Source organism: Schistocerca piceifrons, chromosome 1, assembly GCF_021461385.2.
Source record: "Schistocerca piceifrons isolate TAMUIC-IGC-003096 chromosome 1, iqSchPice1.1, whole genome shotgun sequence".
In the NCBI taxonomy this organism is placed as follows: Eukaryota; Metazoa; Arthropoda; class Insecta; order Orthoptera; family Acrididae; genus Schistocerca; species Schistocerca piceifrons.
In genome coordinates, this window is record NC_060138.1 from 285,662,540 (window position 1) to 285,684,769 (window position 22,230).

The 22,230-nt window shown below is 44.0% G+C and overlaps 1 protein-coding gene across 1 annotated transcript in view; it reads right to left on the reverse strand.

Moving 5' to 3' along the window:
• The window catches only part of LOC124712400 (2-oxoglutarate dehydrogenase, mitochondrial-like), a 175,755-nt gene that overhangs the window by 36,030 nt on the left and 117,495 nt on the right, over window positions 1–22,230 (reverse strand). The window contains exons 11-12 of the mRNA XM_047242730.1: window positions 18,499–18,787; window positions 5,509–5,639 (exon numbers count right to left, since the gene is read on the reverse strand). Of these exons, the coding sequence (XP_047098686.1) occupies window positions 5,509–5,639; window positions 18,499–18,787 (420 nt within the window). The remainder of the gene's footprint in view (window positions 1–5,508; window positions 5,640–18,498; window positions 18,788–22,230) is intronic.

The window sequence follows — 22,230 nt, forward strand, 5'->3', positions numbered from 1 at the left end:
CACGGTATCCTGTTGCCTTTGGGACGGGAAACAGCCCCTAAAAGCGAAAGAATCTCAATGATCAACTATACGAGTATGCAAATGACACAGGAACCACAACATTAAAGACACATGAAGTGTATCCAGAGGACATGCAGTTTTTTTTAAGTGGAGGAAAAAAGAATAATTTTTGTGTTAAGTACTTGTTGTGTACATAGTTCTGCGTAGTCAGCGCGTACACAACTTTCCCACTAGAGCGCGCCCCGCTAAGCACAACAGCACAGACACAGCGCTCGTCTGTCACCGCACTACGAGATGGCGCTACCTTAGAGACGGACCAAATTCTGCTTCCGCCAATCCTCGTATTAATATGTCACGCAGCCAATGCGATTGCTGCTAGCGTAGAACTTTTTCTCCTCGCGGATCACACTCGCGCAGTGATACCTGATCGCTCGAGGTATTATAACGAGTGTAGAGACCTCCGATTAGTCAGTTTGCATTTGTCTGCACCAGTCTGCATTAGTCTATAGTCAAGTTTCAGTCTGCGCCTAATAAGATTATCATATTCCTGTACATAGCCTTGAACAGAAATGTATAGACACTTTGTCAAGTATCAGAGATAATGTGAGAATAAGATTAACGTACCAAGACCAAGATTGTCAATTGTAAATAGCATCCAGAATCAAGTTAAGTAATGTTTATGCTTGTTATTAATTTAATAAATGTGTGTGAAAATTAATCAAGTTCTGTTTAAAGTTGGCCACCATCAATCTGCTACTCTAAGCGTGCAAGTGGCATTTCTATCGTTTGACCTAATGGCAGAAGATAAACACGCCACGATAAGACCACGAGACATATTGCTGACACTCGCCTACTTCGTTAGAGCGACAAGTCAAATAATCTGATGGTGTGTGTACCGAAGGTCTTACAGTATGCACACCACAGTACTTGTATTGCGCATCCTATGAGGAAAGGATAACATTTTTTGGCCTGGAGATGGAAGGCCCTGTGTTCCCAGTGATTAGATTACGTCCCTGAAGTATGAGTCAGGAAGGTTTGCATAACACATTGTCAACGACTCCAGTAATCTCTTCATTGGAGTCAAAATACCTCCCAGCCACAAATTTGTTTTAATGTTGGAGTAGGAGGAAACCAAAGAGTTTCAAATGTGAATAGGATGGATGTTCAATCACTTCATACTTCTTATATCTCAGTTTTCACACTGCTCTTGTGGGTGAGTGAATTTTCCTTGTGAAATGTTAATCAATTATTTTATTATTATTATTACTGTATTATTATTATTATTATTATTATTATTTGCGAAATAATCAATAATAAGAATCCCCTTTACATCTGATAAGACAGGCTGTGGCTAATGAAGTCGACATTACATTTTTGGCGCTGGGTCTCTCAGTTCCACTCACTGCTTTGATTTAGTTTCTGGCTTGATGTGGCGGATATAAGTCTCATCCGCAATAACCAGTCTACGCAGAAAATCGATATGCAGCAGGCTTTTGGAATATATGTTGTGTTCGAACATTATGAACTACCTCGAAGAAAACGGTCTATTGACATATAGTCGACATGGATTTAGAAAACATCGCTCTTGTGAAGAACAACTAGCCCTTTGAGTGCTATTGACAAAGGATTTCAAATTGATTCCGTATTTCTGGATTTCCGGATGGCTTTTGACACTGTACCACACAAGCGGCTTGTAGTGAAATTGCGTGCTTATGGAATATCGTCTGAGTTATGTGACTTGGTTCGTGATGTCCTGTCAGAGAAATAACGGAAAGTCATCTAGTACAACAGAAGTGATTTCTGGCGTTCCCCAAGGTAGTGTTACAGGCCCTTTGCTGTTTCTTATCTATACAAACGATTTGGGAGACTATCTGAGGTGCCGTCTTATGTTGTTTGCAGATGACACCGTCGTTTATCGGCTAATAAAGTCATCATAAGATCCAAACAAATTGCAAAACGATTTAGAAAAGATATTGTATGATGCGAAAATTGGCAGTTCACCCTAAAAAACGAAAAGCGTGAGGTCATCCACATAAGTGCTAAAAGGAATCCGTTAAACTTCGGTCAGACGATAAATCAGTCAAATCTAAAGGCCGTAAAGTAAACTAAATACCTAGGAATTACAATTACGAACAACTTAAATTGGAATGAACGCATAGAATATGTTGCGAGGAAGGATAACCAAAGACTGCGTTTTATTGGCTTGACACTTAGAAAAGGTAACAGGTCTACTAAGGAGACTACTTACACTATTCTTGTCCGCCCTGTTTTAGAATACTGCTGCGCGGTATGGGATCCTTACAGGTAGGATTGACGGAATGCATCGAAAGAGTTCAAAGACGGGCAGCACGTTTTGTATTATCGCGAAATACGGGAGAGAGTGTCACTGAAATGATACAGGATTAGGCGTGGACATTATTAAAACAAAGGCGTTTTTCGTCGCGGCGGAATCTACTCATGAAATTACAACCAACTACTTCCTCCTTCGAATGAGAAAATATTTTGTTGACACCGACCTACACAGGGAGGAACGATCATCATGATAAAATAAAGGAAATCAGAGTTCGTAAGGAAATATACAGGTGTCCGTTCTTTCCGCGCGCTATACGAGATTGGAATAATAGAGAATTGTGAAGGTAATTCGATGAACCCTCTGCGAGGCACCTAAATGTAATTTGCAGAGTATCCATGTAGATGCAGATGCAGAAAATCAATTACATTCTTTCTACAATGGTCGGTAAAATGTTAAGAATTTCAGTTTCACATTACTTTTGGTCAACATTCAATAAACGTGAATCCGCTTTGTACAAAGTTTTCTCGTCGGAGCTTCTTCACGTAGAATGTACCATATTTACTCTTCTGATATTCCTATTGTGTCAGGTGTTACAACTGTGCCAGGTGTTTCGTCCAATACAATATTTTGCAGTTTCTTGATGTTTTCGATGGCATTCCTTGTTTCCAAACGTCCTTCGTGTGCATGATCTTCAAGATAAGTGCAACTGCGTATGCATATAACCACCTAGTTCTCAACGGTTGAAATATAAGAAGAAGACTCCCTTCAGCAAGGATAGATTTTTTTTCTTAGCGATAACCTGTCGATTCCTAACCGGAACAATCTTCATAAAGGACGTACCGAAGGGCCTACTTTAAATAGCCACATGAACAGAACTATTTAGCAGTTCGAGTTGACTAACACTATTACGCAATAAATACCAACACGAGAAAAAAAATTTCACTGATCCTCAACATCATTTCCGTACAGCACCGAAAAAATATTGGATCTGCCGATACTACTCGTCTTCTTTGATCCGCCGGCCGGTGTGGCCGTGTGGTTCTAGGCGCTACAGTCTGGAACCACGTGACCGCTACGGTCGCAGGTTCGAATCCTGCCTTGGGCATGGGTGTGTGTGATGTCCTTAGGTTAGTTAGGTTTAAGTAATTCTAAGTTCTAGGGGACTGATGGCCTCAGAAGATAAGTCCCATAGTGCTCAGAGCCATTTGAACCATTTTTCTTTGATCCATCACTTTATCAAAATGGCGAACATAAAACACCAACCGAAATGTTATTTGTGTAAAATATCCATTCGTGTGTTACGTCAGCTGACAAGCAAACTAACCTAGACCTCTGACTATGATAGAGATCATTACGTCACAAAAAGTAAGGCTTTTCATTTTTATTTGTTGTCTTCGTCAAGTCGCAATCAAAGAATCACTCTCCGAGCTAACCCAGACCTATGGTTACACTACATTTAGGGCTAACATCACAAACTTAGTTTCCAAAAATTAACGTAAAAGCAAAGTAAATAACGTCGGTGTTTTATTTTCCGTCCCCGTCTGGGTGCAACTGGTGGCGCACGCCGCAACATACTAATGGGCTGGTGCATAAGTTCGTAGCTTATTTCGTAAGTTTAATGAATACAAGAGAAACACATAACAATGACTTTAGTCATCAGTAATATATTCTTCTTCATTATTTACAAGTCTGCCAACGCTGGGGTAACTTTTCGATTCCGTGACTGCAGAAACAAGGTGGTATTGAGGCAGAGAACTCGTCGAGCCATGTTCGGAGCATATTTTTATCCTGAAAGGAAGTTCTTTGAAGGTTGTTCGATAGAGAGCGAAAATCTGAAAATCAGAGGGCGCAAGATCCCAACATAGCTCCTGTCAGTCTAGTAGAAAGCGAGGCGGGCATTGTTGTGGAACAGCACCACTTCACGCAGTCTTCCTGGTCGTTGTTGTTGGATTGCGTCTCCTAGACGTCTCAGCTGTTGACAATAAATGTCAACAGTGGTGGCTACACGCTGGGAAAGCAATTCGTAGCACACCACACCGTTGCTGTTCGACCGGATGCAAAACATTATCAAAAATTGTTCAAATGGCTCTGAGCACTAAGGGACTTAACATCTAAGGTCATCAGTCTTAGAACTACTTAAACCTAACTAACCTAAGGACATCACACACATCTATGCCAGACGCAGGATTCGAACCTGCGACCGTAGCAAAACATTATCTTTTACAGATACTAGCAGATTTTTATACAGGTAGTTGCTGCTCTGTTTAGGATCAATCACTCCTTTATTTTCTTTACGTTACGACAAAGACACAACTTCTCGTCACCAGTAACGGTACAGGACAGAAATGGTCAGTGTTTTTCGCGAACCAATTGATGACAAGCAAGCAAAGACGCACATATGGCCACCTACAGATTTTGTCTTAGAACATGCGGTACCCATACACCCGATTTTTGAACCTTCCCCATTGCATGCAAGTGTCACAAGATAGTGGAATGATTACAGTTCATCACATCTGCCAGTCGTCGAGTACACTGGCGTGATCTACATCTACATGACTACTGCACAGATCACAAATAAGTGCCTGGCACTTCATAATAATTCTCTATTATTCCACTCTCGAACAGTGCGCGGAAAAAACGAACACCTATATCTTTCCGTGCGAGCTCTGTTTTCCACTATTTTATTATGGTAATCACTTTTCCCTATGTAGGTCGGCGTCAACAAAAAAATTTCGCATTCGGAGGAGAAAGTTGGTGATTGAAATTTCGTGAGAAGATCCTGCTGCAGCGAGAAACGCCTTTGTTTTAATGATGTCCACCTCGAACTCTGTGTCATGTCCGTCACACTCTCTCCCCTATTGCTCGATAATCAAAACGACTTTCTTGTCATTTGCTGTGCAATGGATTTACCTCCACACACGGCGCAAACGGTTCTGGCTGCCTCTGCTGCAGTCACCCCTCTCAAACAGAAGACTGTGCCGGAAATGTTCCGATTTCTCCACTTGGCACCCCATTTTCTAGCACCCACAGCTCCACTCACTACCTCCAAATGACAAACTGACAATATGGAAACTCAACTAGCTAGAGAGAACCACAAACAATGACAGTCGGAAAATAAACCCATAGCAATCGAAATACCAACATGCAAAACAAAAACGCTACGAACTTACGCATTACCCTAATACGTTACGGCCTGTGTCGGTAGACTGACTGACCTGGAGGTTGGTGTCGCGCAGCTGCTGCAGGAAGGCGCCGGGCTTGGCCAGCTCCTTGGCGCGCTGCGCGTCGTCGGCGCACAGCTGCAGGAAGCGCTCGACGCGCGCGCTCGAGTGCTCCGGGCCTTCGCCTGCACACGCCGCGCCCAGCGCACACTCAAACGCCGATACTGCAGACCAATAACTCTACATGCACGCCCAATACGTTTCCGTGAGAAAGTCAAATACCTCGGTGTCTGGCTGGACCGGAAATTACTCTGGGGGGAACACATACAACACATGACCAACCGAGCAAGCGCGAGGCTCAAACAGCTCTACCCTATGCTCAACAGGCGTAGCACACTGAACAGAAGGGTGTCGAGGTCCATGAACATGACACTTATTCGACCCCTGATGACGTACGCAACTCCTGTCTGGGGATACGCTGCGCCTACAAGCCTACGCCGTCTGCAGACCATACAAAACAAAGTACTCAAAATCATAAGCAATGCTCCGCGATACACACACATCGCGGACCTTCACCGGGAATACCGACTTGAGACTCTCACGGAGGTAATCCACAAACTCACCACAAGACTATACAGAAACTCCAGACATTCGCAGAACCCGTTTATTCTGAATCTGGGGAACTACGACCACAACCATAGATGGAAACATAAAAGACCAGAGACATACTTGCAAGGACATAACATCTATGGCCAAGCACACGCTAACACAACGGTACAGGTGAGCCCCTGTTAATCAGACGCCATTACTGGATATCCAGCTGGAACACACTGCCGAATAACCGGCACCACGCAGGGAAGCCGTACCGTACACTGCATGCAGATATATAACGATCTTGATTGTTCCAGGAATGCAGCGGCTGCAGCAAACTGGGTTACATCGCCATCGCTTGCCACGGTAATGATGCGTGATACCCGTACTAACAAATCCAACCTTGCATGAACTATCGCAGCTAGTAAGCCACTACTGCTCTTATTACCCATCCCACTGTCGCAGAGGTTTTTTTTCCCACGGCACGAGCCTGGGCACTTTTTTCCCTCTGCTCTTGAAATTGCTACCCTCATTCGCGCTTCGTCCACTATCTATCACCTGATGGACCGTGTTAATGCGTAGTCTTACCCAGACGCACGGATAACATCACAGCCCAGCATCCTGTGATCCACTTACTAGATAACTAACATGTTGACGGAGGTGGCAGTAGAACTTTTGGTCTGGTCACCACATTGGTGCGGGCGTGGAGGGGCCCCATCTCTCTCTCTCTCTCTCTCTCTCTCTCTCTCTCTCTCTCTCTCTCTATATATATATATATATATATATATATATATATATATATATATATATATAAGCGGCCGGCCACATCCACCTTTATCCTACCACCTCGTATCGTAGTCTCCCAAAAGAGACCGAATTACATAATTCGCGAGGAGGAAACTGTATCACATCGGAATAAATGTACACTAATGTTTGTGAAAACAGTTGCAGCGAGGATGTATGTACCTGCAAAGCGCTTTAAGCCAAATATTAGGTATATGACAATATACAAAGTATTACGACTGGGGAATTGTGCGTAACGTTTGACTTGTGAAATTGCCATCAGAAAACAGTAGTAAGGACACTAGTAGCTGTATACATACTCGTATGTATGCTGTAATTTCAGGCGTCTTATGTAGTGCCATTAAGAATGTTTGCGCCTTACTGGCCCGAACTATGTACTTACTTGTGCTGGCCTTGATTCGTGTGTTAACCCACTAATTCACATGAGGATGAACAAGATTGCGGGGGGCGGGGGATACAGCTTCATTGAAATACGTTATGTGTTCAGCATATAACAAACCAACTTCGTGGGCTAACGGAAGATTACGATTCCCCGTTCATTTCGGTAATGTTTGTTCCGATCTTCGGCTTTCGAGTATGAGATTTGCTCGGATAATAACGCGATACTCTATGGCAGTTACGAAATTTTATAGCTTTCCAAAGTTGTCGATAACGTAACAACATTTTTGCATTTGTCTGTATGATAGTGTGTTCTTACGAAAATTAGTTATGCTCAAGATTTCGCTTTAGAATAAACTAGATCCAAAATTGAGTTCGTACGTTCGCAAAATGTAATCTGATTTTTATTTATTTTTATATTATTCATGATCAATGTCAGGTGGACAAGATTTTTTTTTTTCAAATTTAATTTACATAAAGACAAACAAAACTTTACTCTTCATCAAACTGAGAGCCGTCCATGTATGTCACAAAAACAATTAATTTCGTCAGAAACAATTTATTTTGCGTAAAATATTAATACTGCAATATGTAAATAAACCTGGTGAAGTGGCATATACTGAAATTTTACATTTTTATTTTACAATTGTGGCAAGGAAATTTTATTACTACTATTGTTCAGAGATTTTCATAAGCACGAAATAATATAATTTTACTCAGAATTTTCAGTAACACAAAAACCAGATGCAGTGATACTCTACAATTTGAACAAACAGCTTCTAGAACATTCTGCAAAAATAGATTTTGATAGAACTGAAAGTCCATCAAGCCTATTAGTGTGCATTTAGCCTGGGATGAGGCTGCATTCTACAGTCAGTCTGCGGTTACTAACTGTACTGCGCGACTAATGTCTTTTCTTCGGATAAATTACGCGCTAATGTCTTTCTTGTGTGTAAAAAATACACACCATACGCCACGCTGCCCTAATTGCTAACTGCCGGAAGCAACGGCCAAAGATCACCTTGCAACTGAGAACGACTCTCGAATCAATGGCAATGATCTAGATGCCAAAAGCTTAGAGAGGTAAAAAAAATTGATTAAGCAATTCACGCACGATGGAAGGATATGAGCGATGTTAAACAGCATCCTTTAAAAGCCTCTAAACGTCGTGACACTGAAGCGACGATGGTCAGGATATGTTCGTTGGGAATCTCCTTCCAAATTGTTTAATATGTGAGTCCACCAAACATTAACAGTGGTTGGTGAAGGATCGCGAAGAACAAGTTTCCAACCAATCATATCTCAGTCATGTTCGACAGATAACATGTTATGTGAAAAAAACAACAAAAACAGTGAATTAATGGCACTTATCGTTCTTTGAAGAAAATCTGTGGCCACAAATCGCCGGGTACTGTTCTGCCGAAGGAACACCCTTGGAGTTGTCTTGAGGAAGGGCAGTTCCTCGGGCTCTGAAACATCCATGAAGCAGAGCTTGATGTTGAGCTTTCCTCCAATACGAGGGCGTGCTGACAAGACCTTGGCTTTTCGTAGTTAGAACTGCCGTAGATTAATTCTGATGTTTAACCACTAAACGTTGTTCCTTATATTATATGTGATAGTAATTGCGTAGGAATAGCTTTGGTTTTTATTTTCCTGAGCAAATTTGAAGTGAACGAGGCACAAGAAAACAGAGAATTCACAGTGAAAGAGAGTCATACTGTGATTAAGAATCTTTTTTTAAAAAAAGGGAACACGGCCAAACAAATTTGGGATATGTCTGATACATGGGTGGTAACTGCTCTACCTACTCCAGTATCAAAAATTGTATTGCTTCGTTTAGAACAGGGCATTTAGCACTGAAGATGGGAAACGTCCTGGAAAGCCAACTCAAGTGACAGTTTCCGAAACCATTCATGTTGTTCATTCCATGGTCTTGGACGATCACAGGATAGCTGCTAAAAAGACAGCAGGGAGCCTGGGCATATCCCAACAACGTGTGGGTTATATTATTCAAGAGATTTTGGACATGAAGAAGCTCGCAGCCAAATGGGTTTCCAAACATATCAAAGCAGACCAGACGTGTGATAATGTGATTGCTTCACAGTCCGTTTTGGTCCAATTTCGCCGGGATTCTGTAGATTTTTGATCGTGTCGTCACCATGGATGAACCATGGAGATATACTTACGATCCACAGACCAAAGAACAGTCCAAAGAATAGACACAGTGATTCTCCATGTCGAAAATAGTTGAAAACACAAAGGCCAACAGAGAAGTTGCTCGCATCCTCCTTTTGGGATAAAGATGGAATTCTGCTTATTGACTGCTTGCAACACGGTAAAACCATAATGGCACAGTGCCATGTCAAACACGGCGACAAACTGAAGGAGCAATTGGACTCCACACATCGAAAAAATCTGAGAAAAAGAATGGCTTGCAGCAAAATCGAATTATTTTTCAGGTGTTTTAAAGAATTTGGAACGAAGGTATCATAAATGTTTTGAACGCAAGGTGGAATATTTTGGGTAAATAATTTTTTCAAATCCGTAATAGCATTTTTCTTTATAAAGCCAGGGACGTATCGGCATCCCTTCGTACGTGGGATTCGAGATTGCTTACTCAATTCATATTCTCCCCGAACTATCACTCTCAGCATTTATTTGCTGTACGCTCAACAACGCGAAGCAGTCGTTTCATTCATCTGGTGCAACTTTGTCTTTGCATAAATTCTTGTTTAGGCTTTGAAGAGAGTAGTCGATAGGAGCAATGCAATAAATTCGCAATTTTGGTAAGTTTCCATAAGAGTAACGCAAAAGCTGCCGCGTCTGGGGAACGAAGTGCCTGCGCAAAGCGCCCATCTCGATCTGACTTGGCACTGGGGCATTGAGGAAATCCCAGACTTCAAGAAGATAGTGTAGCAGATACCAACTTGTAAGTATTTATGATGATCTTAATCATGCTCATCAGTCCATGGACTTAAAAAGTTTACCAGAGTATCACGCGGCACTTATCCGCTGAGTGTTATCTTTATTGCTGCGTAAATCGTGAGAGACATTAGAATTCGGGCTGTGACTAAAGATAAGGATTCTCAGTACCTTAAATGCAACACTTACGTGTTCTGCCTTCGCCACAAAAGGTGTGTCTCTCATAAAACTCTTTGTCTTCACCAAACCATTTAACATTCCAGAAAATACACCTTAAAAGTCATATTATCTACAGCAATGTTTTAGTCTGTACATAACAGAAAAGGTATAACATAATAATCGAGTGATTTCTCGGTATGTCCCAAACAGCAGCACGTGCAAAGTCCGGCAGACGGAAGAGCGATAATGTAGACCTGTTAACAAAACTTTGTCTTACCTGCCCTACGACATCAAATACTACTCTTGGACCCCTTGATTTTTTTCTAACGTACTGAATAGTCGGTCTCCACAATACACTTAAGCCACTCGGCAATGGTAGGCTTAGCACTAGGGTATTTGCGCTATCGGATCAAAAGTATTCAGACGCCCCTACGTAATGCGTTAGTGACCATTTGATGTCACGAGAGGAGGACCCGCCGGTGTAAAATGAGGCAGCGGGTATTTTGTTGTCAGCAGACAAAGAGTAACAGCAGAATGGATCGGTCAGGAGAGAGCTCAGTGACTTCGAAAGTGGATTAGTCACTGGATGTCACCCGGGTAAAAAATCCTTTAGGGATACTTCAACCTTTCTAAATCTGTCAAGGTCGACTGCTGGTGACGCGACTATGATGTGGAAACGAGGAGGAACAGCTACAACTTGAGCAAGAATAGGCAGATCTCTTGTACTGAAGGACAGGAACCGTCTAGCATTGCGGAGCGCGTTTGTACAACAATCACGTAAAATCAGCGGAAGGAATCACTCGTGAAAACCAAAGTGCTACTAGCAGTCCGGCCAGAGACTGCCGTCGGGAGATAAAAAGAATGGGCAACAATGGCTGAGCAACTCCCCATAAACCACTCATTCCTGTAGTCAACGCTAAGTGACGCTAGAGGTGATGTAAAGAGCGACATCACTGGACAGTGGATGACTGGAAACAAATGACCTGAAGATGAATCACGTTATTTCCTGTAGCAATTCGATGCAAGGTTTTGGCTCTGGCTAATGCCTGTAAAATTTTACTTGCCATCGTACGTAGTGCCAAGGACGGACTATGTGACGTTGTGGTATGGGCGTGTTTCGAGTGCTGTCTGCACTCATGCTCATAAATTAAGGATAATGCTGATACATGGTGAAACAACGCTCTGGCGGGCGGTTTGCGGGTTTAAATCACCTCGGGGTATGACCATGTGATGCATTTGACCAGTGGTCGTCGCACAGTGGCGCTGGCAGCAGTCCACATACGCAGAGCCGGCCGGAGTGGCCGAGCGGTTAAAGGCGCTACAGTCTGGAACCGCACGACCGCTACGGTCGCAGGTACGAATCCTGCCTCGGGCATGGATGTGTGTGATGTCCTTAGGTTAGTTAGGTTTAAGTAGTTCTAAGTTCTAGGGGACTTATGACCACAGCAGTTGAGTCCCATAGTGCTCAGAGCCATTTGAACCATTTGAACCACATACGCAGAGATGTGTTGGTACATGTCAGAGTACGGTGCAGCGAGTAAGTGTGCGGACGTTTTCAGACGTGCTAATGGTGACTGTGTGTTGAAAATGGCTCAAAGAACACATTTTGATGACGTTATGAAGGGTAGAATACTTGGGCGACTGGAGGCTGGTCAAACACAGCCTGTTGCAGCACGGGCCCTCTGTGTGCCTCAAAGTGTGAAGAATATGGCAAAGATTCCAGCAGACAGGAAACGTGTCCAGGCGCTACAGTATGGGACGTTCACAGTGTACAACACCACAAGAAGACCGATATTTCACCATCAGTGCCCGCAGACGCCCACGGGGTACTGCAGGCAGCCTTGCTTGGGACCTTACCGCAGCCACTGGAATAGTTATCTCCAGACACACAGTCTACAGACGACTGAACAAACATGGTTTATTCGCCACGAGACCTGGGAGGAGCATTCCACTGACCCCTGGTCACAGGAGAGCCCGTAAAGCCTTGTGTCAAGAACACAGTACATGGTCATTGGAACAGTGGTCCCAGGTTATGTTCACGGGCGAGTCCAGATATAGTCTGAACAGTGATTCTCGCCGGGTTTTCAACTGGCGTGAACCAAGAACCAGATACCAATCCCTTAATGTCCTTGAAAGGGACCTGTATGGAGGTCGTGGTTTGTTGGTGTGGGGTGGGATTATGACCGGTGCACGTACACGCCTGCATGTCTTTGACAGAGGAACTGTAACAGGTCAGGTGTATCGGGACTAATTTTGCACCAGTATGTCCCCCTTTTCAGGGGTGCAGTGGGTCCCACCTTCCTCCTGATGGATGATAACACATGGCCCCACCGAGATGCCATCGTGGAGGAGTACCTCGAAACAGAAGATATCAAGTGAACGGAGTGGCCTGCCTTTTCTCCAGACCTAAGTCCCATCGAGCACGTCTGGGATGCTCCCAATCGACGTATCGCTGCACATCTTTAAACCCCTAGGACACTTCAGGAGCTGCAACAGGCACTGGTGAAAGAATGGGAGGCTGTACCCTAGCAGCTGCTCGACCACCTGATCCAGAGTATGCCAACCCATTGTGCGGCCTGTGTACGTGTGCATGGTGATCATATCCCATATTGATGTCGTGGTACATGCGCAGGAAACAGTGGCGTTTTGTAGCACACGTGTTTCGGGACGGTTTTCTCAACTTATCGCCAATACCGTCGACTTACAGATCTGTGCCGTGTGTGTTCCCTATGTGCCTATGCTATTAGCGCCAGTTTTGTTTAGTGCCACGTTGTGTGGCACCACATTCAGCAATTATCCTTAATTTATGAGCATGAGTGTAGTTACTGCGATTAAGAAAACGCTCAATACAAATGTATATGAACTCATTTTACAGGATTCTGCACTGCTTTCAGCAGAGGAACTGTTAGGAGGTGATGATTGATTGTATCAGTAAGACAATGCACCCTGTCTTAAAAGCAGCATTTTTGAGGTAATGGTCTGTGGACAATGACGTTCCCGAAATGGAGTAGCCTGTTCAGAAACCAGGACTCAACCCTATGGAACACCTTTGTGATTAAGTAAAACACCGTCTTTGCACCTATCCTCAGCCTCCAGCATCACTACCTTCTCTGGTTTCGGTTCTTGAGAAAGAATGTGCAGCCTTTCCTCCACAGCCATTGACATATCACTGAAAATATCCCAAGCGGAGTTCAAGCCGTCCTAGTAGTGAAGGATGGCACACCTCATACCTGTGGCCACTGAAATATGTCTGGATACTTTTGATCAGGTAGTGTATCTAATATATGTGGTACAAATCTGTGCCTTTAAGTAGTCACAGAGTTTAATTCATTGAATTGAAACACACAGTGAAGCCTCTGAGACTACTGAAAGCAGCTAGCGTTTTCGTTGGTGTGATTCGATACTACGAGGGTTTCCCAGAAAGTAATGCACCGCATTTTTTTCGTCAACAGTTCTTTATTGAAAATAATGAGAATTACACACATGGAAGAATGGTGTTTTATCTACACACCCTATTTTTCCACGTAATCTCCAGCCCGTTTTATGGTCTTCCTCCAGCGCGAAAGAAGGTCATGTATGCCCAGTCGGTACCAGTCCTTGGCCTGGTGGCGGAGCCAGTGCTTCACTGTGTGAATCACCTCCTCATCGTCCTCGAAATGTCTTCCACGAATAGCATCCTTTAATGGCCCAAGTAAGTGGAAGCTCGCTCCAACAGTCGGCTGTGACAGCCGTGGATGGTCTCCCCAACCGCAGCAAATCGTGGAGTTCCGTCGAGCCGTCTTCTGATCACCTCACCCTCCGTGCCCAGCGTCTAACTGTACTTCTGTCAACAGTAGATGCTCCATAGACTTTGCACAAGCATTTATAAATATTCCCCGCAGTTTCTTTCTCTGCAGTGAGAAATTCAATGACGGCACAGTACGTGTACCGTACATCACCTACAGACGCCATTTTGAAACTGTCCTGCAGCTACGCTATCTGTCGGAAGTGGTGGAAACTTGGCGCGCTCACTCATGACACTTGAAATAATACATATGTAACGTATCGCATTCTCAGCATTGTTTTAGACTGAGAAAAAAAATCGGTGCTTTACTTTCGGGCAACCCTCGCATGTTACTCGAAACGTCATGTACAATGCACGATGACCTAATTGGCGAATCATTAAACCCTAATCGTTCTCTTTTCTGGAATCAAAAACACTTACAATAAAACTACGAAAGCTCGAGAAGAAGCAAATTACGAAGGTTAAAAGAAGGAAGGGGGTTTAAATGCTTCGAAGACTTTATATTAGAAATCATGAGAGACTGCAGTTTTATAAGAACTCATTCAGGAGTAAATCGTTATGGTATTAGATAGTCTTCAGCCTAGTTTTGAAAAGTACTTTCTACTATCTAGTCTGCGCTATGTCTGAACATAAATTTGTCTTCTGTAATAGGTGTGTGTTAGCTGATTTACTTTACAGACATTCAGTACTGTAGTTAATTAGCACTGCTGGATAAATTTTCTCGTTTGCCTTTTCGTTTAAGCTCCTGCATTACCTCTTAAATACAGCCTTAACGGAATTAATGTGTTTCAGCAGTTTGAAGTAATTTTCACAGGATTTTCATAGCCTCCTTCATATATATTTGCTGATATATTTCACTTTATGGAAAACATAATTGAGTTGTTAACAGAAAGTCTATCACAAGGTCACAGCCGGCCGAAGTGGCCGCGCGGTTCTGGCGCTGCAGTCTGGAACCGGGCGACCGCTACGGTCGCAGGTTCGAATCCTGCCTCGGGCATGGATGTGTGTGATGTCCTTAGGTTAGTTAGGTTTAACTAGTTCTAAGTTCTAGGGGACTAATGACCTCAGCAGTTGAGTCCCATAGTGCTCAGAGCCATTTGAACCATTTGAACAAGGTCACATGTTGTTGTTGTTGTGATCTTCAATCCTGGGACTGGTTTGATGCATCTCTCCATGCTACTCTATCCTGTGCAAGTTCCTTCATCTCCCAGTACCTACTGCAACCTACATCCTTCTGAATCTGCTTAGTGTATTCATCTCTTGGTCTCCCTCTACGATTTTTACCCTCCACGCTGCCCTTCAATGCTAAATTTGTGATCCCTTGATGCCTCAAAACATGTCCTACCAACCGATCCCTTCTTCTAGTCAAGTTGTGCCACAAACTTCTCTTCTCCCCAATCCTATTCAATACCTCCTCATTAGTTACGTGATCTGCCCACCTTATCTTCAGCATTCTTCTGTAGCACCACATTTCGAAAGCTTCTATTCTCTTCTTGTCCAAACTAGTTATCGCCCATGTTTCACTTCCATACATGGCTACACTCCATACAAATACTTTCAGAAACGACTTCCTGACGCTTAAATCTATACTCGACGTTAACAAATTTCTCTTCTTCAGAAACGATTTCCTTGCCATTCCCAGCCTACATTTTATATCCTCTCTACTTCGACCATCATCAGTTATTTTGCTCCCCAAATAGCAAAACTCCTTTACTACTTTAAGTGTCTCATTTCCTAATCTAATCCCCTCAGCATCACCCGATTTAATTTGACTACATTCCATTATCCTCGTTTTGCTTTTGTTGATGTTCATCTTATATCCTCCTTTCAAGACACTGTCCATTCCGTTCAACTGCTCTTCCAAGTCCTTTGCTGTCTCTGACAGAATTACAATGTCATCGGCGAACCTCAAAGTTTTTATTGCTTCTCCATGAATTTTAATACCTACTCCGAATTTTTCTTTTGTTTCCTTTACTGCTTACTCAATATACAGATTGAATAACATCGGGGAGAGGCTACAACCCTGTCTCACTCCTTTCCCAACCACTGCTTCCCTTTCATTCCCCTCGACTCTTATAGCTACCATCTGGTTTCTGTACAAATTGTAAATAGCCTTTCGCTCTCTGTATTTTACCCCTGCCACCTTCAGAATTTGAAAGAGAGTACTCCAGTTAACATTGTCAAACGCTTTCTCTAAGTCTACAAATGCTAGAAACGTAGGTTTGCCTTTTCTTAATCTTTCTTCTAAGATAAGTCGTAAGGTTAGAATTGCCTCACGTGTTCCAACATTTCTACGGAATCCAAACTGATAAATGCACAAACTAAACCATTTAGCCTAGGAAATATTTACAGAACGCCACCATAACCCCCGCGCCACGAAGTAAGATTTATTATAAATTTACTTGATTGCTTGCGCTGCAGGTTCCGAGCAGGTCCATTTACTGCTAGGCTACTTACCTGCAGAGATCTTCGCAAGTTTTCCGGTGATATGTTCAAATGGTTCAAATGGCTCTGAGCACTATGGGACTCAACATCTGAGGTCACAAGTCCCCTAGAACTTAGAACTATTTAAACCTAACTAACCTAAGGACATCACAAACATCCATGCCCGAGGCAGGATTCGAACCTGCGACCGTAGCGGTTGCGCGGTTCCAGACTGAAGCGCCTAGAACCGCTCGGCCACTCCGGTGATAGCTCCGGTGCTAATTTCCTTCTAAGATTCTCCGAATGCTACCTGCGCCAGATAATCAGTAGTCATGCCGGCGTCTGACGTCACAATCTGCAAGTCTAAGCCTCACAACACGCCCGGGCACGCTAGGGAGGCACTCGGTTGGAACGTAAACTTGAAGTGCCTTTTAATTAGCACTACTGCTTTAATTGACGCATATAAGGAAGAGTCATGCTTACATACATTATTACAACAAACATCTGCGCATTAAACAGACATTTTGCCTCCAGATAACTTGCAGTAGAACTGAACACCGCGGGACACTTGGGCAGGCGCCCGCTGTCCCCGCTGCCTACCAGCCAACGGACACGTGCGGCGTCAAGTAACTCGCGAAACTTGCTCTGTGTGACACGGTCTTACGACAGTGTTATTTGCATACTACGATCAGCTCCTCTTCACTATTTCCTCCAACAATTACTACGGTGAAGGCGGTGAAGACTAAAATACATTCTAAGGGGAAAAAAGAAAAAAAAGATGCACTACGAAGGAATTATCCGAATGAGACGGAAATCCGTAGATGTGATGTACCTTTGTAGAGAAACAAATTATTACAATTTCAGAAAAAAATTGGATGATTTGTTCAAGAGAATGAGGTTAATAAACTGAGCGTGTCAGTAACGTGTTGGTCCACCTCTAGCCCTTATGCTATTATTTGGATTGCGATTGACTGATAGTGTTGCTGATTGTCGTCCTGAGGGATACCGTGCCGAACGCTGCCCAATTGGCGCATTATATCGTCGAAACCCCGAGTTGACTGGAGGGCCCTGCCCCACAACACTCAAAACGTTTTCAATTATGGAGGGATTTAGCAACTTTTTTTGGCGAAGGCAGGGTTTGTCAAGCACGAAGACAAGCATTTCTCGCCATTTGTGAGCTGGCATTATCTTGCTGAAATATAAGCATTATCTTGCTGAAATGTAAGAACAGGATGGCTTGACATGAAGGGCAGCAAAACGGCGCATAGAATGTCGTCGATGTACGACTGTGTTGTAAGGGTGCCGAGCTGACAACCAAACAGGTCTGCTGCGAAAAAAAAAAAAATGGCTCTGAGCACTATGGGAATCAACAGCTGTGGTCATAAGTCCCCTAGAACTTAGAACTATTTAAACCTAACTAACCTAAGGACATCACAAACATCCTTGCCCGAGGCAGGAGTCGAACCTGCGACCGTAGCGGTCGTGCGGTTCCAGACTGTAGCGCCGTTAACCGCTCGGCCACTCCGGCCGGCCTGCTGCGAAAAGAAACGGTACCCCATATCATCACTCCTGATTGTTGTATGGTACATCTCCAGACTTCGCTGTTTATGGGGGTTCAGTTCGAAGCGTGACTCATCACTGAAGACGGTCCTATTCAAGTCAATGAGATCCAGGTCGAAGACGTGTCTGGAGATGCACTGGACAGCTGTGGGATTCCAGCCTGAACTTCAGCCACCATATGGGTTTGGTGGTCTGGTGTGTTATTTCCTTTCATAGCAGGACCCCTCTGGTTGTCCTCTACCGATTTCCGTCCCATTCGGATACGTACTTCGTGGTGCGAAGCATTTTTTTTTTTTTTGTCTAATAGTGTACATCAAACTCGGGAAGGGGACGATATATTTCAAGACGACTGCTGCTACGTTCCACTGTTGAAAAATTATTAATCTGTCTCTTGCTACGTTTATTGGATAGAGCGAGCGCACCTTCCAGACCGTGTGGACACATGAGGACGAGTCCGCAGGAGCGGCCCCACTTGGCCTCGCCGGCGGCCAGGAACTGGTCGATGACGGGCTGCGCGAGGTTGCAGAAGTCGCCGAACTGCGCCTCCCAGACGACCAGCTGGCGCGGGTTGGCCGACGCGAAGCCCACCTCGAAGCCGAGCGCGGCGTACTCGCACACGGGGCTGTTGGACAGCTCGAGCTGCGCGCGCGCGCCCGGCACCTCGCGCAGGGGCGTGCGCCGCTGGCCCTCTGCCCGCTGGTCGTGCAGCACCTGCCGCACCACACACTGCTTGCTCTTTCCGCACCAAAACTTTATTACCCCCACGAGACATCAAGTTAACAGCGTGTAACACTGCCTCCAGTGCTGCTAACGGCCCCACTTTGACGAGGAAGAGGGGCGACAAGTTTTTTTCAGGTATGCCATACACAACTAAACCACTCAGTTATGATTAGATTCCACAGAGTTACCAATTCTATATCGGTTGGAGATCGCGTAATTTAGCGGGCCAGTCGAGTAGAGATAACATGCTGAGTTGTCATCAAACTTAAGTGTCACTAAGCTCCCGAATCTGTCAGATAGGATTAGTTACATTTTACTGTATTTTATGTATGAAAGAAGGTTGTATACATGCAAGAACCCTGGAGATACTAAAAGGTATCAGATAGATTATATAATGGTAAGACAGAGATTTAGGAACCAGGTTTTAAATTGTAAGACATTTCCAGGGGCAGATGTGGAATCTGACCACAATCTGTTGGTTATGAACTGTAGATTAAAACTGAAAAAAACTGCAAAAAGGTGGGAATTTAAGGAGATGGGACCTGGATAAACTGACTAAACCAGAGGTTGTGCAGAGTTTCAGGGAGAGCATAAGGGAACACTTGACATGAATGGGGGAAAGAAATACAGTAGAAGAAGAATGGGTAGCTTTGAGGGATGAAGTAGTGAAGGCAGCAAACGATCAAGTAAGTAAAAAGACGAGGGCTGGTAGAAATCCTTGGGTAACAGAAGAAATATTGAATTTAATTGATGAAAGGAGAAAATATAAAAATGTAGTAAATGAAGCAGGCAAAAAGGAATACAAACGCCTCAAAAATGAGATCGACAGGAAGTGCAAAACTGCTGAGCAGGGATGGTTAGAGGACAAATATAGGGATGTAGAGGCTAATCTCACTAGGGGGAAGATAGATACTGCCTACAGGAAAATTAAAGAGACCTTTGGAGAAAACAGAACCACTTGTATGAATATCAAGAGCTCAGATGGAAACCCAGTTCTAAGCAAAGAAGGGAAAGCAGAAAGGTTGGTTGGTTGGTTGTGTCGGGGAAGGAGACCAGACAGCGAGGTCATCGGTCTTATCGGGTTAGGGAAGGACGGGGAAGGAAGTCGGCCGTGCCCTTTGAAAGGAACCAAAAAAATGGCTCTGAGCACTATGGGGCTCAACTGCTGAGGTCATTAGTCCCCTACAACTTAGAACTAGTTAAACCTAACTAACCTAAGGACATCACAAACATCCATGCCCGAGGCGGGATTCGAACCTGCGACCGTATCGGTCTTGCGGTTCCAGACTGCAGCGCCTTTAACCGCACGGCCACTTCGGCCGGCTGAAAGGAACCATCCCGGCATTTGCCTGGAGCGATTTAGGGAAATCACGGAAAACCTAAATCAGGATGGCCGGACGCGGGATTGAACCGTCGCCCTCCCGAATGCGAGTCCAGTGTCTAACCACTGCGCCACCTCGCTCGGGAAAGCAGAAAGGTGGAGGGAGTATATAGAGGGTCTATAGAAGGTCGGTGTACTTCAGGACAATATTATGGAAATGGAAGAGGATGTAGATGAAGATGAAATGGGAGATACGATACTGCGTGAAGAGTTTGAGAGAGCACTGGAGGACCTGAGCCAACAAGGCCCCGGGAGTAGACAACATTCCATTGAAACTACTGACGGTCTTGGGAGAGTCGGTCCTGACAAAACTCTACCATCTGGTGAGCAAGATGTATGAGACAGGCGAAATAACCTCAGACTTCAAGAAGAATATAATAATTCCAATCCCAAAGAAAGCAGATCTTGACAGATGTGAAAATTACCGAACAATCAGTTTAATAAGCCAGAGCTGCAAAATACTAACGCGAATTCATTACAGACGAATGGAAAAACTGGTAGAAGCCGACCTCGGGGAAGATCAGTTTGGATGCCATAGAAATATTGGAACACGTGAGGCAAAATGACTCTACTTAGAAGATAGATTAAGGAAAGGCAAACCTACGTTTCTAGCATTTGTAGACTTAGAGAAAGCTTTTGACAATGTTGACTAGAATACTCTCTTTCAAATTCTAAAGGCGGCAGAGGTAAAATACTGGGAGCGAAAGCCTATTTACAATTTGTACAGAAACCAGATGGCAGTAATAAGAGTCGAGGGGCATGAAAGGGAAGCAGTGGTTGGGAAGGGGGTGAGACAGGGTTGTAGCCTATCCCTGATGTTGTTCAATCTGTATATTGAGCAAGCAGTAAAGGAAACAAAAGAAAAATTCGGAGTAGGTATTAAAACCCATGGAGAAGCAATAAAAACTTTGAGGTTCGCCGTGGCATTGTAATTCTGTCAGAGACAGCAAAGGACTTGGAAGAGCAGTTGAACGGAATGGACAGTGTCTTGAAAGGAGGATATAAGATGAACATCAACAAAAGCAAAACGAGAATCATGAAATGGAGTCTAATTAAGTCGGGTGATGCTGAGGGAATTAGATTAGGAAATGAGACACTTAAAGTAGTAAAGGAGTTTTGCTATTTGGGGAGCAAAATAACTGATGATGGTCGAAGTAGAGAGGATATAAAATGTAGGCTGGGAATGGCAAGGAAAGCGTTTCTGTAGAAGAGAAATTTGTTAACATCGAGTACAGATTTAAGTGACAGGAAGTCGTTTCTGAAATTATTTGTATGGAGTGTAGCCATGTATGAAAGTGAAATATGGACGATAAATAGTTTGGACAAGAAGAGAATAGAAGCTTTCGAAATGTGGTGCTACAGATGAATACTGAAGATTAGATGGGTAGATCACGTAACTAATGCGGAGGTATTGAATAGAATAGGGGAGAAGAGGAGTTTGTGGCACAACTTGACAAGAAGAAGGGAGTAGCTGGTAGAGCATGTTCTGAGGCATCAAGGGATCACAAATTTAGCATTGGAGGGCAGCGTGGAGGGTAAAAATCGTAGAGGGAGACCAAGAGATGAATACACTAAGCAGATTGAGAAGGATGTAGGTTGCAGTAAGTACTGGGAGATGAAGAAGCTTGCACAGGATAGAGTAGCATGGAAAGCTGCATCAAACCAGTCTCAGGACTGAAGACCACAACAACAACTGTATTTTTGTGCGCAAGGACGCTATCAGAACGTAAACATGTAGCTGTGAACACAGCTGTTGTCAAATTGTTTCAAATGGCTCTGAGCACTATGGGACTTAACATCTGAGGTCATCAGTCCCCTAGAACTTAGAACTACTTAAACCTAACTAACCTAAGGACATCACACACATCCATGCCCAAGGCAGGATTCGAACCTGCGACCGTAGCAGCAGCGCGGTTCCGGACTGAAGCGCCTAGAACCGCTCGGCCACACCGGCCGGCCACAGCTGTTGTCATCTCGGAAGACGAGGGGTCCGCAGCATACTCATCACGAAGACGTAGAAGAACGAGCAACACTGAGCACTCTGAATGTTAAA